The sequence below is a fragment of the Lissotriton vulgaris genome, chromosome 1_1 (assembly GCF_964263255.1).
Source record: "Lissotriton vulgaris chromosome 1_1, aLisVul1.2, whole genome shotgun sequence".
NCBI classification, from domain to species: Eukaryota; Metazoa; Chordata; class Amphibia; order Caudata; family Salamandridae; genus Lissotriton; species Lissotriton vulgaris.
In genome coordinates, this window is record NC_141685.1 from 1,989,342,439 (window position 1) to 1,989,361,740 (window position 19,302).

Genomic DNA, 19,302 nt, shown 5'->3' on the forward strand with positions numbered 1-19,302 from the left:
GAGGTGTTTGCGGAGCTTGATCAGGTACTAGACGAAACGCTCCACAGGACACCGGCGCTGGCACTGCTGGGCTTTTCTAAGCCACTCCCGCCGTCACTTCGCCGACTGGCCGATATGGCGTTATTGATTGCCAGAAGAGTAGTGGCATCCTGCTGGATGCGCGGACCGCTGCCCACCGTGGCCAGATGGAAGAGGGATCTGCGATTCTGCTGCACCCAAACCGAGCTGTATAGTGAGTTGTTGCCACCTAGGAGTAGACCAAAAAACTTCTGGGACCTATATAAGGAATATTTACGGGAGGGGGAGGAAGGTAGTTCTGACACGTCTGAAGTGGTGGATCTCCAGGACCAAGTTTCAGCGTAAAGGGCTGGACAGACGGAGGATTCCCCTATGGGAAGGAGACTGAGGAGGTTAACGGGGGGGGGTGCTGGGACAAACAAGTAGTTACTTGCATGAGAGGATTTAGCACGGAGAGTCACTAAGGGGTTAGGCACTTGGGGGTATGGGATAAGGGGTAGTACGGGACATGGTATTCACACACCACGTTTATTCTAGTTTGGACAGACTTGACATTCCACGGAACACACTAGGGTGGGTGGGTAGAGTTTGGGATTGAGGTTAGGGAGGGTTTCTGGACGTTCTTGTTCTACTATTGACCTAACACAACAAGAGACCTTCCCTTCGAGTTGTTATCAATGAGTAATCAGTTGTCGTGCTGCGTAGAGTGCTGCCTTCGTGGGGGAGCTCATGTCAATAAAGCTGAGTTGTGTCCTTTTCATATTGCCGCCGGGCCCCCGGGATGCCGGTTATCATGGCTGTGTAATATCTTTGATTGAGGACTTGTTGAGCTCCGGGTAGCCACGCAATTTATGCTTGCCAATGCAGTTGTAACGACGCTGAATTTGATGCTAATAAAGGTTTCTTGAAAAAGAAAAAAAAAGTAAAGCATGCAAATGCAGATATGCTATGGACAGATTTTTGGGCTTTCAAAATGCTGGTTTGACAAAAAGTGTAAAATAAAAAGGGACGTACATGTAACATGTGAGAATACATTTATATCTATATAATTATGTGTGGAAGATGTATTTATGACTAAAAGATCACGGTAATGTGCATAACAGCAACATTTTGTATATACAAACAAAGCACAGGCATGAGACTTCCCTTTTTTCCCACAACTGTCCTACAAACAATTTCACTCCCTCGATGCTTTCTGCTAACACATACCCTTCCCTACTTTTTAGTGTGCACTTTCTTTAAACAAAAATACTTCACTGCAAATAAAACAACATCAATAAAAACAGGGTAATTTGTAACACCAATAGCTCTAAGTTTAGAAGTGGGAGATCTATTGCATTGCAAATGCTTATTTTAGTTGACTCACCGCAACAGCAAGATCGAGAACCGTAAGCACGTCATCTTCAGAGCCCACTGACAACTCAGGGACGAAGTACGCTTCAATCGGGAGTAAATATGACACTGTAAAATCCGCATTTTGTGTAATGTTTTCCTTAGGTAGATAACGCGTGCTAAAAAATAAATGTGTCAATACGGTCAAAAAAGTCACTAGTATGTTTGTATATATCATAATGAAAACAATGATTTTTATTGTTGCAAAACCACTTTCAGGCACGCATAGAAAACGAAGATAACACAGTTCTCTAATGGAAATAGAGGCAAGGGGGGTATGTACAGGGAAGTGGTGGAGCGTGTCGTTAGCCTCCTTGGCTTAAACACACGCTCCGCTACTTCTGAAATGCAAGGCTGCACCATATTTACAAGAACGTGGTGCAGCCTTGCGTTTCCCCCTGTGATGGCTCTAAGTTTAGCCACTTAGCGCCAATGCAGGCACCCTTGCACCAGAGTGCAAGGGTGACTGCATGCAGGAGAGGATTGTTTATGTGTAGGAAGTTGTCCGTACTTGCTCATAAACAATCCTAAAATGCAATTCTGTCACTTTCATGTGTGCTGCTTCATGCAGCACACAACAGTGACAAAATTGCATTCATTTTAAAGGTTTGTTTATGTTCAGGAAGGAACACCTTCCTGTAGATAAACAAACCATGGGATTTTTCTTTTTCCGTGTGTGCTGCATAAGGCAGCACACACCAAGAAAGCAAAAACTAGGAGAAATAATGCATTTCTCTTCATTTCGCTAAGTTAAGACCAAGATTTTACTGGTCTTAATTTTGGCGCTGCCTCCTGTGTACTCCACCCTTGTACATAGGGGGCAGCGTTAAATATGATGGGTGGTGCGGTGGAATGCCAACCACAACACCCACTGCACGCCCCTTTCACGCTAACAATAGCGTGAAAGGGTGCCTAATGTACAAGGCAGCATTAAGCCACGTTAAGTGGCTTAACGCTGCCTTGTACATAAAGCGTAGCCCCTATCGCCACCACAACGTCTCTATAAGTGACATTGTGGTGGCAATAGGGGCTTGTACATTTGCCCCTCAGATGTTACTTTTGCAATTGTGAAGACATTTCTATGAAGTCAAAGGGCATCATTTATGAGAAGCAACGCATCGCTGCGTAAAAGCAGCAATGCGTCACTTCTCAGTGCCCCCTCCTTTCGACATGATGAATGCATCATATTTACTGTATGACGCATCATGTCGCAAGGAGTTACAGATACGTCAGTATTTCTATTGTATCTGCAGGCCCAAAAGTGATGCATTGCTGGAGTGTGTCACAAAAGTGACGCAACTCCAGCAATGTGTCCTTTCACATGTGGCAAGTCCCATGTGAAAAGGTCTGCGTCAGTCTTACCCCTGCTGTGAAGCAAGCGTACGTATTGGACTCATTTGTACCCTTGAAGTGGTGCAGTGAAATCTCGTAAATTTCACGTCATCACTTCTACGAGGCTTACTTATGTAGGAAAGCCCACCCTGCATACATTATACCTGACGCAGGTATAATGTAACGCAGGGAATTACAAAGTGACGCATCTACTGAGAAGCGTCACTTTGTAAATAGGGCACCCCAGGTGGCATGTTTTACGCCACCAATGCGTCACAAAAAGTGACGCAACGGAAGCGCAAAACTGTCGCAAGGCCTCATAAATAAGGCCTAATGTACTTTGAGAAGATTGTAAACTACACGAGGAATAGCAAGAGTGAACAGCGAATGCCCTATATTGCATTTTTTCCAAAGTACTGCATGACCTCATTCTCTGGAGTATTATTTACTTCACAATAGTTTACCGATGCAACAAATGAGATATTGTAGGGTTCGTTTTCATGGAGGATCATGTAGTGGGCACTGCCCTCTTTGCAAGGTAGATGCACACTTAGTGACAAATCCAATTAGAATCCAAATATGCAATGGAACATTAGCAACTAAAGGTACAATCCATTCATCCACCTGCATGAGAGGCCCTAGAAGGCCTTTTTTATTGAAGTTTGGCAATAAGCCTTAGCAAAGTCAATGAGACTGCCATATTTATTAAATTCAGCAGCTCTTGATTGATTGGCAAGTTTGTGTGCGATATTGTAGTGGGGGAGAGTGGTCAATGATTGGATGGCTGAGTTCTATAAGAATGTGTGTTTAGTGATTGATAATTGATGTTTGGAGGGGACAGAATCTGAGGGATCCTCTAAAATTGTGCTTTGGTAGAAGTGTGTTTGCTGGTAGAGATCGCTCTCTATATGGTGATTATAGATAATTTATTGAGGCGAATTCTCCTCAACCCCCGAACCTCATTACAGGATTAAAAGCAAACCTAACCTCCTTCTCTGTGATACAGCAAACACAGGTACCCCACTAAAAGATATTTATTATTATTAGCTTTTATTTTGGTTTAAAACCATTAAAAGCATATATGCAATCCAATATTTTATTTGACAAAATCAATGCAATTCATACATAATTGATTGTTTCAACACATTAAAAACATACATAAAATCGATATTTCATTTGACAAAATCAATGCAATTCATACATATTTCATTGTTTATACACATTACAAACATACATACAATACAATGTTTCATTTGACAAACTCAATACCATTCTCACCTATTTAATTGTTTGAGAACCACAACAGTATTGATGAAATACATAATTTGGTTAAAATCATTAAGTGATAGTATCATGAAACATTAGGATCCTAGGCCTGTGTTGGTCAAATCATCATTAATTAAAAAGTTTGAGCCAGCTTATCACTTGCAAATACAATTGTGAGTAGGTATCTACTTCGACTAAAAATTATTTAAGGGGAAGTGTCATATTTTTAAACTCTTAGTGCTTCTTGATGTCTCCTGAACCAAATTTTATTCCATAGCGGGCGGATCCATTTCTTCCTGATCTTATCATAGGCCGTGCAAAAGAACAGAATATGTGCAATATTTTTAATGCTACTGATGGAGCGAGGATGAAAACAAAATGTTTTGCATACCACTCGTGAAGTAATTTCCCCATAACAGTAATATGTACTAATCGTGTGGTTTTGAAAGTAACCAACATAGAATAGAATGCACACACAAATACACGTGGGAAAGTAATTTGCTTATGTTGCAAATCATAATTTACTAATTAAATGAAGTTATTATATTAATCCTGTGCGCAAATGTCTTAATCTAACCAAAATCAGTGTGTATATGCTTTTTGTATGTCTAATTGTGGCAGAAATGAGGGAGAATGGTAAGTAAACCATGCTTATATGTGGCTAAAATTGCTAGGTAATAACTAACAGGGTTACCTTAGAATGGGGGAGAGGTAAAAAGAAGGGCTATACTTCAAAAATTAACGTTTAATTGTGTTTGTTTCTATAATAGTTCCCATTATGGCCCATGCGGCCTACAAAAAGATGGAGGGATTCAGGACTCCGAGATTGTGATGATGTACGCATGCGCGACTGTGCTCGAGAGAAGTGCAAGCAGCCTGTGCCTGTACAGCGTGGGTAAAGGTCAGCGTGGCCTGGACGCTTGAGCTAGTGCCAACAATTTGTATGTCCTCATCGTGAGCATGGGAAAATGATCTGAAATAACAATTTAAAGGACACAAGCAGAAAGAACTGTTAAAATACAATTGAGACTTTTTTTCTGATTTTAACAATGACTTGGCGGAAATATGGACAATGAGGAGATGAGTTTATGCTCATCCACCCCTTGATTCGACCAATAAGAATGAATGAGGACCCTAAAAGTTTTGAATCTTAGATAGATAAGTTAGGGAAAAAAGGGTATAAAAGAGGACGCTTGGAAGAAAAAAAAAGCTTGCTTTTTCGATTTTTTTTTTTGCACCACAACATGCTGTCCGATTGACAAACTTTTGGCTATGGTGCAAAGACTTTGACATTTTCCTGGACTTTTACTTTCGAATGGGTGCGGAGTCTTGATGGGAGGTGAACATCAAGAAAGAATAGAGAGGAGGTATTTGGGAACTGTTCTGTTCTTGTTCTGATGTCTGTTTCCTGAGATTTTGGGGGCACATGCATCAAAGGAAATTGCATTTGCAAATGGTGTGAATCGCAAAATTTGGCCGTTTACGAATGCAATTCCCATTTATGGGATGCATTAACATTTTTGTAATTTTCGCAATTTAAGAAATCGCAAAATTGCGATTTCTTAAATTGCGATTGCATTTAAGGAATCTCAAATTGAGATTCCTTAAATGCAATGCATCAAACTCTAAAAATTTGCGAATTTGCAAATAAGGGGAGCAAATTACCATGAAGTTGACCTTGATGGTAATTTGCGAAAACTTTGAAAATTGCACTAAAGTGCATTTTTCAAAGTTCCATTTTGCACACACACATGCCCTTGGGGCATGTGAGTGTGCAAAATGTACTTCTAAGCAGATTTCAGGTGTGCAACAGGGTGTCCTTTGGACACTCCTGCACCTTTGAAATTGCATGCTTAATTTGTGAATTTCTAATGGTGAATTGCAAATTAAGAATGTCTTTCCATTCATTCCTATGGGCCTCTAGGCCCATAGGAATGGATGGGGATGTATTCCTTAATTGCGATTCTCAATCAGAGAATCGCATTTAAGGAATTTTAAGAAATCGCTATTTTTATAGCGATTTCTTGATGCATTGCAGTTTGCAATTCCTTAATTGCGATTCCTTATTTTTCGCAATTAAGGAATCGCATAATGCAATATTGATGCATGTGCCCCTAAATCTCTAAATAAAAATTAAATAAATGGAGAATTAAGCTGGTCTTTTTGTCCATTAGTTAACTTTTACTAGCAGATCCACTGACAATAATGGTGGGGTGTTTTAATATTTTCTAGAAAATAAAACCATGGTAATATCGATAAACTGCAGATGTATTTAGTGTATAAATTTTAGTATGAAATAAGACACTCTGATAAAAATCCAGCAGCTCTCCTTCACCGATCCTGGGAGCAGGGTGAATGTGTGTACAGATGACTCGCGGCAGTATGGGCCCCACTGAAGAGTAATGTGTAAATAGCTCCTAGGGAGTATGGTGATGGTTTTGCAGGTTTTGTCTGGAGCCGTGCTGGATCAGTATTTCTTGGTATAGGTTAACTAGGATAAGTAATGTATAGAATGATTAGGGCAATGTATATAGAGTTTTGATGCACAGAATTTATGACTAACACTATATGTTGAGTCTGTTACGTGTTATAAGTAGTCTGGAATTGAGGCTTCTGGAAAGTAGAAAGCTGGTTACTCTGCCTAGGAAGAGGAACGTGTGGCATGTAAGTCGCACAAATGTGTCATGTAAGTCACACATCACATCGTCTGTTTCAAAGTGGTGACATCGTCCTATGTTACAAGTTTAGGGACCTTTACGTGTAAAAGTGGTGAATATATAGCGAAGGCAACCTATACAATTTTGGGCTTAAGCAAAAGAATCATTGTGTATTTTGACTTAAAACTTATCCCTGAAAGAGTAATAGAGTTTAACCCAAGCTTGAGAGAAGGGTAAGGTAGAGGGATGTGCTACTTTATCGGCAAAACTAAAATACTGTGGTAGAGAAGCGGTAAGCGCTGTCTACTGGAAATACAGAATACTTTGAGGAAACTATCACTTTGGTTTAGGGAAACAGACAAATTGAGATGTTTTATGTCATTACTAACTGTTTTTAAGTTGTATAAAGGTGTATATATAGTGTGCCGATAAATTTTGTAAAGGAGGGGTCAGTCGAAGCTGCAGAAGCTGGAGCAGGGCTGACGTCAAAAGTGTCTTGCTGGGATTGGTCTTTGTGACTAGGATGGAATAAACATTGATTGCTGTGTTAGCAAAGGCTGCGCAATCATTAGTTGTGAGTAAGTGAAATGTATCTTGAGTTGATTGGTGCATTAGTGTGACCACACTGTGATAGGTTCGTGCAGCGAAGCAGTTTGCGGAAGAGTGCACAATTGTTTTGAAAGTCAGGAAATCTTTAGAAAAATTGAGTTTTATTACGGAGGGGAAAAAAAAACCTACATGGTTCAAAAAGTTGAAGAATGTGTTTATAAAGGATAAGGCAATAGTGACAAGAGAGTGAAAATTGCTTCCTCCGCCTAAAACGCCTGTATCGTATATGATGACAAAATTCGGCCACCATACATGTATATGGTTAGGAGATTGGGCTAGATATACCAAGAATGATGGCGCATTACCATTTCCAGAAATAGGTTCCTTTAGCCTTGCTGTATTGCAAAATTTAAGAGAAAAGATGACAAAGTTAGAACCAAGACCCATACCAACTCAATTTGAAGCATTAGCTGAGTGGGAAGATAAGATGCATGAATTGGAGCGAGAAAGGTTTGAAGAGTTCAGAGGACTGAGAGGTAGATTGCAAGGATTGTGGGGAACGACTCATGAGAGTAGAATGCGGAGATGGTGAAACGCTGATGTGTGTGATGGAATGTATCCGGTGAGGACAGTTGATGAAATGGTAGGACAGAAATGTACAGAGAAAAGAAATAATGTGGAGTCAGAAAGGAAAGGTTATGAGGATTGTGAAACAGAGGATGTAGTGCTGGAGGAGATACTAAATATAAGACTACCTCCATGTCAACCAAGTTCTGTAAATGTGACTCCAAATGCTCCACCAATGGAGGACAGATTAACTTGTACCCCAAGACGATTTTCTAATTTCAGAGATCTTCCGGAAAGGGTAGAAATGAGATGTGATTCTAATGCCCCATTAATGGAAACCAGACTTACTGGTACACCTAGACAAAATGATGATAACAGAGGAAGAGTAGCTAGAGTAGAGAGGAGAATTGACGAACAACCAAGTACTTCAGAATATATATGTCCTACTAATGAATTGACTGAAAAGATACAGGAACTCACTAAAAATGTAGAAGCTGTAACTGTCCCAGTAACAATAGATCCTGTAATTCCAGGATTTGAAAAACAGGAAAATAAAAGAACCGTTTCTAACAATTTCTTTGAATCAAAGTTTACGAAAAGTAAGAGAAAAAGTTTATCCAGATTTGTCTGCGGTTAGGCGTACTAGCCATATAACACCGCCTGACTTGACATCAAAGTCTCCCATATAAGTTTCCAACCGGTGCGGAAACAGATTCTGCAACACCCGAGAAAAGTATAGAGAAAATTGAGTTGTCACAAACTCCGGTAGAACCGACAGAGCAGGAATTAAGTGACTGGCTTAAAACTTTAAAAGTAAGAGACCAAGAACCTAAACTATTAGATGTGGTTAGGCTGAAAATCGACATGGAAAAATTATTAATTGGAACAATTGGAACAGATAGGTTAAAAACACACCAAGATGATGAAATAATGTTTATGTGTAAAAGCATTACTTGGAGAGCGAAAAACCTGCATGATCGATTAGAAGAATTGGCAAGTCAACTAAATGTAGATTTTGCAAAGCATAAATTGTTACAAAAACCTTACAGAGTAGATTTTACTGAAAAATATATTGACAAAATTAATACTGCTGGAAGATTAACCCAGATAAAAGAGCTAATTGTGTTACTGAGAAAATAGGGAGATGTGGATTAATGGAAAGCTAAATGGGCAAAGAAAAAAGACGAGAGCAATGATAAAACAACATTAGCTTTCCCAGTGAGAGAAAAAGAGCCTGTAGCAAAGGAATTCTCTATGAGAGAAATACCGGAGGAAGGTTTGTACATGTTCCCTGGACTAGAGAGGATATATTGTCATTCACAAATGATTTCCCCAGGTTGAGAGAAAAACCAGTGGAATGGTATCGATTTGTAAAGGTTTCAAAGGTATTATGGGAAGATTTAGACAGATTGTTTGACATAGTAGTACCAGCAGACCTATGGTCTGAGTGCAAAATTACTGTGGACTGGCCAAAAACTGAATATCCACGAGATCCAGTAACAGGTGCTCCTGGACCTGAGGTAATGCGAAAGTATGAACAAGTAATAGTGTTTCTGAAAAATAAAATCCCACCAAAAGAGACAGATGGGGTAAAGATTGACAGGACAATGCAAGAACCAAAAGAATCAGTACATGCATTTTATGAGAGATTACTATTACTGTTTAAATAATACAGTGGATATGATGAGTTGAATGAAAAGGACATGAGTCATTTTGTGTATAGCTTTGTGTTTGGATTAAGACCAGAAATAGGAGACATGATTACGCATAATTTGATGGGATGGCAGTCACGTTCGGTAGATGAGGTTTTGAGACATGCAAAATATTGTAGTGATGAGATTGAGGTTAAGCAAAGAAAGCTTAAAGAGAAAGCAATGTGGGGACAGGTAAAAGTGGCGGAACATCAAGTAGCTCAATTAGAGAATAAAAACTCAGAAGGAGGTCAACTAAGAATGAAAGGAAATTTTAATAAAACAAAAGTAATGGGAAATCTTGATGAGGCTAAGAAAAAATTTCCTTGTCACAATTGCGGCAGGTTAGGGCATTGGAAGAAACAGTTCAAGTATCCACCAAGAGTTAATCCCGAAAATACATCATTGAATCCACAGGTGTAGAATGAGGTAATTCAACAGCCATCGCCACAGCAGCAGGTAGTTACCCAACAGAGTCAGGTGCCACAACCACTACTTCCACGCAGTGTAAATCTACAGAAATACAGTGCAGAGACAGGATTCTGCAGAGGAGAACAGGTAATAAGATCAGCTACAGTGAATGTGAGTTCGCAGTATTGGTTGAAGGAAGATGGGAGTGAGTCGGATGACAGCTTCTGACGGTGCCTGAGAGAGGGAGAAGAGTGCGTACTTGACGCAACTCTAGAGGTAGATCATTCTGGTCCTTTTGTGAATGGAAAGGTGAATGATGTAAATGTGACCTACCTAGTGGACACAGGTGCTAGTCGTTCTACTGTTAGATCAGTAGAAGTCCAAAATCTTCCTCCATCTGGTGATAGCATCCGAGTTGTAGGTGTAGCAAATAGGCAGATCAAAACATCCCTAACAAAACCAGTTGAAGTAGAAATTGGAAATTTCAAAGACATGCATTGTTTTGTAGTGTGTGACAGTAGTCTTGCTAACCTTCTTGGCAGGGACATTCTGTGTAAAATGAATTGTGCCATTTACTGTTCACCAGATGGCATTGAGCTTCAAACCCCAGATGAAGATAGCCTGTATAAAATGACTCTGTCACTGATAGAATCTGAAAATAGTAGTATGTTTCCTGTATTTGACCGAGAGAAGATGCCTGTTGAATTGAAAGAGTTAGTCAAAGAATAAGTGTGGGATTTCAAAGGAGAAGATATTGGACTAATGAAATATATAGATCCTGTGAAAGTTTCTATAAAAGAAGGAGTGAGTTACCCAAACATTTCCCCGTACAAAATGACAGCAGAAATAATCGAAGGAATAACTCCAGTGATAAACAAAATGATTGAACAAGGAATTTTAAGAGAAATAGTATGCAGTCCATGTAATTCACCTATAATGGAATTGAAAAAGCCTAATGGAACGTTCAGGATAGTACAGGATTTGAGAAAAATCAATAAAATTGTCGTCCCATGTTGTCCAATTATGCCAAACCCAGCAGTAATCCTGTACCAAATTCCACATGATGCAGAATGGTATACAGTCATTGATCTATGTAATGCATTCTTTACCGTTCCATTACATCCTGATAGCCAGCCAATATTTGCTTTTCGGTTTGGAGACCATATTTTGGCATGGTACTGAATTCCTCCGGGGTATACTGAGAGTCCATCTATCTTTAATCAATTGCTAATGAAATCAATAGAGAGTCTAAACATGCCTTGAGAATCAGTACTGGTTCAATACATTGATGACCTGCTGGTGGCATCAAAAACAAAAGATGCATATGTTTCAGACACCAATGCATTACTGAACCATTTGGCAGATGGAGGACATAAGGCGTCCCCATCGAAGCTACAGTTTTGTCAGAAAGAAGTACAATACTTAGGTCACAAAATTGCTAAAGGAATCACACAAGTCACCATAGAGAGAATCAAGATGATACAGGGAATGCAACCTCCAAAAACACAGATACAAGTGAGAATGTTTCTAGGAATGGTAGGTTACTGTCAACAATGGATTAGTGGATTTTCACTGATAGCCAAACCATTACAGAGATTGACAAGAGCAGATGTAAAAGATCCCATAGTGTTGAATACAACTGAAATGGAAGCTTTTGAGCAGCTAAAAAACAGTCTATGTGAAGCACCAGCACCTGATTATGAAAAAGATTTTGAATTATACTGCAGTGAACGAGAAGGATGTGAATTGTCAGTTCTAAATCAGAGACATGGAAAACTGGGAAAGCCAATTGCATAGTTCTCAGCTGTGTTGGATCCAGTTGCAAAAGCATTGCCAGGATGCTTAAAAGCAGTAGCTGCTACAAGTGTGAGTTTGGAACAAAAGTGAAGATATAGTGATGGGATTTCCTTTGAGGGTATATGTATCTCATTCAGTGGAGATTCTCCTTACTAGGACAAAGACACAGTTCCTTACTAATAACAGGATGACAAAATATGAGAAGACAATTCTAGGTGCAGATAATGTGACAATTTCACGATGTATGAATGTAAACCCATCTACTCTGTTACCTGATGTTATGGATGCTGAGGTCAGAAATGAAGTTGATCATAAATGTTTGGATGTTCTTGAATACTGTACCAAGCCAAGATATGACATTAAAGATGAACCATTGCATGAATCTGATTATGTAATGTTTGTTGATGGTTCATGTCTGAGAACAGATGAGGATGTTTTGAGTGCCACATATGCTGTATGCACAGTGGCAGATGTCCTGGAAGCATCTTGTCTAAAAGGAATTCTTTCTGCTCAGATAGCAAAATTGATTGATTTAATTCAAACATGTGAACTGGGAAAAGAGATGAGTCACCATAGTGACTGATAGTCAATATGGCTTCAGGGTTGTCCATGATTATGGTCAGTTGTCGTCCCAAAGACGTTATTTAACTTCTGCAGGATCCTCCATTAGAAATGCTGAATTTGTGAAAATGTTGATTGATGCAATCCAGTTACCTGATAAAATTGATGTTGTGAAATGTGCAGCTCACAAGAAGGGAGATGACTATGTCACCAGAGGTAATCATTTTGTTGACTCAATTGCAAAATACTGTGCTAATAATCTTGCATCTAGAGATCGGGACAGAAAAGCTGAACATGTTTCAAGTCCTTTAATGCTAACCACAATAGTTGAGACTTGGCAGGAAGTAAGACAAATGCAGGAAGAAGCAAGTGAGGAGGAGAAAGATGTCTGGTAAAAATCAGGGTGTAGACAAAGAGAAGAGGATGAAATTTGGGTTTATAAAGATGAAAGACCAGTAATGCCTGATATCATGATTTCAAATATGGCCCGAATGTACCATGGTCAGGTCCATATTGGTAAGGATGCCATGATCCGTATGTTCAGACAGACATGGTATAATCCTAAGTTCAGGATGATTGCTGAGAGCCTTTGTCAGTGATATCTTGTTTGTCAACAGTTGAACCCAAGAAGAAAGACAGTTGTGAGTCTGGGAACCATAGGACGGGAGGGAGGTCCATTCACGAGAATACAATTGGATTTTTTTTAACTACCACCTTGTAATCGACTACGATATGTACTTGTGATCATTTGCCTGTTTTCTCGGTGGGTGGAGGCCTTTCCTACAAGGAGGAATGATGGAGTGACTGTTATAAAACTGTTTTTGCGAGAAATCATTCCATGCTATGGTTTCCCAGTAACCATTGAAACAGATCGTGGAACACATTTTCACAACGAGTTAATGCAGATGATTTGTGAAGCACTGGATATTCATCAGAAATTGCATTGTGCTTACAGACCAGAGGCTTCTGGGGTAGTTGAGCAAGTAAATGGAACCATAAAAAACAGAATTGCAAAAATGTGTTTGGCCACTGGACTGAAATGGCCTGATGCTTTGCCACTTGGACTGATGACCCTAAGGAGCATACCTGATAAAAAAGACAGGACTAAGTCCACATGAAAAACTGGATTACTGCAAAAACCTGTCTGACGTGGTGACTTCTGTGTTCCATCAGGTGGGAACTGAGGCAAATTTGAAAGAAAAACATCCAGCTCATGATGTAGTCCCTGGAGATTGGGTTTGGATAAAGGTACACAGGAGAAGAAATTGCTTAGTCCCTCGTTGGCAGAAGCCCAAACAAGTCATTTTGGTCAGCATGACTGCAGTTAAATGTGTTGGAGTGAAGAGATGGGTCCATGCAAGCCATACCATCCGTGTGCCTGAGCCTGAAAATCCACGGATGAAGGAGAAAGCACAACTGATTAAGATTCTGAGGATGAACCAGAGAAAGATTCAGATACTGAAGCTCGACCTGTTCGTCGACATCTGGAAATATCAGATGCAAGTACTGCATCTGAAGGAGAAAGTGAAGCTATTGAAGTACCAAATTCTGAAGATCAACATGAAAGTCGAGATTTGGTAAGAACTGATACCAGTAAGGACACTGAGCAAAGTGAAGATAAAACTGCTAGTAAGAAAAATACCTAAGGGCAGTCTGAAAGCTATGAAAGCAGGAACCGGAATCTCGAAACTGGTGAAAAGGAAATAACTCACGAAGAGGATGTTTTCCAAGTACCAGCTATGGAGCAGTTCCTAACAGAGTGAAAGAAACGGACCAAAGAGAAAACAAGCTCAGACAAAGAAACAGACATTATAAAGTTCACCATAAATGAAACTGTAGAGAGATCTGAAACTGAGTCTGATGACAGTGAAGATGAAACTCAATTGAGAGAATAATCAAGAAAAAGAGCTCAGAGATTGGAATGTAACACTGTTGGACCTAACACCAAGAGAGCTTGTAAAGCAGATAATTGGCCTAAAGAAATTGATGGTCTGAAAATCAAACTTGTTAATAAAGCAAGAGTACCAGAAGATCAAGTAAATGAAATAACCAGTCAAAAGGAGTTGTGGGGTAAAAAGATAGAGATTGTTCAAAGGCCAAAATGAGTGAGAAGATCAAATCAAAAATACAAGTCACCTTAATGGACATATATGGTTTTGCCTCCAATAAGTGAAGTTAATAGCAGCCAAAAAAATTTGAGTTGCCAAAGTGAAGAAAAAGAAAGTGAGTGAACTGTAACTCAAAAGAAAGAAAAGAAGTGCTAAAACTAGGAAACTGTGAAAGAGAAAAGAGTAAAGGAACAAGAATGTTGACATTTTTGGTGGTAAGGACACTTTAAGTGCAAAGAAAAGGTTTAAAGAGACAATGTAAGGGCAGAAAAGATTGTGGAAAGCACTGTGTAAAAAAAATGGCTACTAATAATGTTACAAAATCGAAATGTACCATTTTTAGAAAATGGTGTAGAATGTGGTTAATATGTACTGGATTATTAATGTTGCTATGATTGATCTTAGCTATCATAATTCCTTTCAGGCCTGATTTTGAAAAAGCAAAGGCAAATGAGAGTATGAAAAAAAGGACCTATGAGACAAAGGGTGAAATGTTACATGTATATGGACCTGAAGTACATCAAGATAACTCGATTAGCGACTTTTCCCGAAATTTGTTTTCAAGATTATTGTCTGAATATGTGAGAACGATGGATGCAAGTGATTGTTATGTGTGTGTAAAATTACCAGCACCTGTATCAGAGGGTGTGACATACCATCATCTTTCATTAACATATGGAGTAACTTGTAGTGTATTAACTAGTTTGTTTTATAGAACAGGTACATTAGAGTATTATTATTCTAATTCTGATGATGTTTTTGCGAAACTGAAAATTGTAGCTGAACTGAATCAAATAAACTTGTAAAACTTTTTGAAGAACGTTTTTTGGAAACACAAGAGTTGACCCATGATTATGCGATTAAACATAATTTGACTTGTAAAATGAGAAATGAAGAAAAAGCCTTTTTGAATATGGTAGAAGAAAGGAGAATAAAAGACGAGAAAAAGCAAAGCAAACTAAATCTACAATGAGGACATTTGAGAATGATAATATAGAAGGACATAATGTGAATGTAGCTATAAATATAGATACATCATTATTAGGGAAATTATGTATTCAGAGAGATAACACTTTGTATGATAATTATTTTGTGGGAGAAAGTCAATGTGAAGATACATACATTATAAAAGGGGGTTGGGGATTTAAAGGTGGTAATGACCCAGTCTTTCCTGGGATATACTTTCTTTGTGGGAACAAAGCTTATTATAGATTGCCTGATCACTGGTATGGGACATGTTATGTAGGCCTGGTCTTTCCTACAATTTTTCATGTAGATAGGGGAACTAACGGAATTCATGAGATAGGTAAACCTTTAAGTCATAATAGAAGAGAAAGTGTGATAGAAATAATAGGTGATATTTTTGGAGAACTGATACCAGCAGTGGTTATATCCTTTAATGCAAACAGAATTTGGGAATTGTCAACGATAGTAGATCGTTTGTCAACAGATACAGCAGGAGGATTTCTACTGGTAAACACTGAAATGGCTGCTATGAGAGCTATGGAGATGTAAAATCAACTTGCTCTTGAAATAATTTGAGCAAAAGTAGGAGGTGTCTGTGGAATTTTAAAGGTACAACACTGTTGTACTTACATTCCAGACAAAAGTCAAAACATTGAAAGATATATTACAAATCTTACATAGTTGCATAAGCAAATTGAACCACTTGAGGTTGATAGTGTTCTTGAGAAACTTGGTAGAAGTTTTTCAGCAGTTAGAAATTGGTTTCATGAAATTGGTAGATCCATAATAGGGAAGGTACTAATTCCAGTAACAGTAATAATAGTAGTATATTTGATTTTAAGATTAAGTTGTAAACTCAGAAAGAGAAGAAATATTAAAAAGTCTATAAAGAAAGAATTTAAAGAAAGACAAGAAAGGGATTGTGAAAAAGGTGATATTGAGATGGAAGAGTTCAAAGAGAAACTTTATCAAGACAGAAAGAAACTAGAAAAAACTAGTGTACAACTCATACTAACTGAAATAATTTGAAACATGTTGAGATAAAATGTACAAGATTTTGGGTGTTATTTGGTGATACATCACCACAGGAGGGAGTTGATGGAGCAAGGATGAAAACAACATTTTTGCATACCCCTCGTGAAGTCATTTCCCCAAAACAGTAATATGTACTAATCATGTGGTTTTGAAAGTAACCAATATAAAATAGGATGCACACACAAATACACATGGGATACTAATTTGCTTATGTTGTGAATCATAATTTACTAATTAAGTGAAGTTTTTATATTAATACTGTGTGCAAATGTCATAATCTAACCAAAATCTGTGTGTATATGCTTTTTGTATGTCTAATTGTGGCAGAAATTAGGGATAATGGTGAGTAAACCATGCTTATATGTGTCTAAAATTGCTAGGTAATAACTAACATGGTTACCTTAGAATGGAGGGGGGGGTAGAAAGAAGGGATATACTTTGAAAATTAACATTTCATTGTGTTTGTTTCTATAATAGTTCCCATTATGGCCCATGCAGCCTACAAAAAGATGGAGGGTTTTGAGACTCCAAGTTTGTGATTATGTACGCATGCACGACTGTGCTCGAGAGAAGTGCAAGCAGCCTGTGCCTGTACAGCGTGGGTCAAGGTCAACGTGGCCTGGACTTTCGAGCTAGGGCCAACAATTTGTATACCCGCATCGTGAGCATTGGAAAATGATCTGAAATAACAATTTAAAGGACACAAGCTGAAAAAACTGTTAAATGATAATTGAGACTTTATGTTTTTTTTTAACAATGAATTGGCGGAAATATGGACAATGAGGAGATGGGGTTATGCTCATCCACCCCTTGATTCAACCAATAGGAATGAATGAGGACCCTAAAAGTTTTGAATCTTAGATAGATACGTTAGGGATAAAAGGGTATAAAAGAGGACGTTTGAAAGAAAGAAAAAAGCTTGCTTTTCGATTTTATTTCGCACCACGACAAGCTGTCAGATTGACAAACTTTTTGCTATTTTTGCTATGGTGCAAAGACTTTGACATTTTCTTAAACTTTAACTTTCAAATGGGTGCGGAGTCCTAATGGGAGGTGAACATCAAGAAAGAATAGAGAGGAGGTTTTTGGGAACTGTTCTGTCCTTGTTCTGATGTCCGTGTCCTGAGATCTTGGTAATATATTTTCAGTTTATTTTCTGAACTGTTATGCTAATAAATATAAATGTTTGAACTTAACTTCTCTTTCTCTCTAGGTTATTAAATGTTTAAATGATTATTAAAATATAGTGAATAAAAGTAAGGTCATGCTAGGAGATTTAATCTCTAAATAAAAATTAAATAAATGGAGAATTAAGCTGGTCTTGTTGTCCATTAGTTAACGTTTACTAGCAGATCCATTGACAATAATGGTGGGGTGTTTTAATATTTCCTAGAAAATAAAACCATGGTAATATCGATAAACTGCAGATGTATATAGTGTATACATTTTAGTACGAAATAAGACACTCCGCTAAAATCGAGCAGCTCTCCTCTAAGTCTTCACCGATCCTGGGAGCAGAGTGAATGTGTGTACAGATGACTCGCGGTGTTATGGGCCCCACTGAAGAGTAATATGTAAATAGCTCCTAGGGAGTATGGTGATAGTTTTGCAGGTTTTGTCTGGAGCCGCGCTGAATCACTACCTTGGATGCATAAAGTGCAAATAGACTCTTTATCAGTTTTATTGTGCGGCTTCAAATTTACAGAGAAGGCTCTGACTTGGAGAGTTTCATTGCAGAACTTCAGGTACAATATACTTGCTTCAGATGTTTCTTTGAGCTTGGTGTTAGTGCTTGTTGTTCACTCCAGTAAGAGTCGAGGCCATGTTTGATAAGCCAATACGCAACGTGTCAGAACCAAGAGAAGGTTACAATTCTATCTAATTCCAGCCGTTCTCTTGGCCTTCCCTGTAATGTGCAAGTTCCCTGTAGTCCATAATCTGATCCAGTAGAGTATTGATCTCAGAACTACAATGAGCTCTATCTCCTTGATGTTTAGATCATGGTACATAGGTAGCAATGGTGGAGACAAAGGAAAGCCTAATAAGCCTCTCATAAACTTAATCTCACCAAAGGCAAGCTGTTTTATATTGCATGTTCCCCACAGCTCAGCCCTGTATAGGGCTGCAGCTTGGGCCTTATTTTGTAGATCTCCAGGGCAGATGAGATCATCTTGGTAGTGGACAAGTGATGTTTATTAGAAATAGCCCATAAGTAGTGCACGTGGACAGTTCTTGCTCGATGTATTTGGGGATTCCATGATAATCTAGAATTGAGTGTTTCCCAAATAATTAAAGTCTGACACAAGTGTTTATTTGTCAACTATTAGTTTTCTCCTGAAAGTCCTATGGGGTTTTCAGGCCATACACTCAGTCTTATTGGTGTTTATTTCCAATCCATTTTCGATGCAGTATGCTTTGAAAACCAACTAATATGTTTTGAAGGCCTCTTGGTGTCCGTGATATCAGAATGATATCATCTACAAAAAAGTAAAGCAGGAATAGGGGTCCCACAGAGCTTCATGGGTATAATTCCTGAGATTGTCCACATCATCATTAATATAGAGTGAGAACAGGGTAGGTGCAGGTACACACGCCTGCCTTAATCCTCTATTGATATGGATGGATTGTGTTAGCTCACCATTCATGCCCCAACAAACTTGGGCAAAATGATCTTGTTGCAACCTAATTATCAGGTATCAAATTGTCATCAGGCACACCCTGGTTCTTTAGTGCAGCCCATAAAGGCCCTGTGGGTCAAGGTCAAAGGCTGCCCTCAGATCTATAAATATGATGTATGTGTGGCCCCCCTTTATTTTGATGTACTTCCACAGGATGCCTAGCAACCTGAAGACCTGGTCAATTGTTCTTGTGTAGGTCCTAAACCCTGTCTGAAAAACTGTTAAGATGTTACTATCATTAATTCATGAATCCCTTAGTTCAGTTTATTCAGGA

General features: G+C 38.7%; 1 protein-coding gene across 1 annotated transcript in view; it reads right to left on the bottom strand.

The window, feature by feature from the left end:
* Window positions 1–19,302, bottom strand: part of CD36 (CD36 molecule (CD36 blood group)) — a 553,162-nt gene that overhangs the window by 406,018 nt on the left and 127,842 nt on the right. Inside the window, exon 3 of the mRNA XM_086919832.1 lies at window positions 1,385–1,529. Coding sequence (XP_086775958.1) covers window positions 1,385–1,529 — 145 coding nt within the window. The remainder of the gene's footprint in view (window positions 1–1,384; window positions 1,530–19,302) is intronic.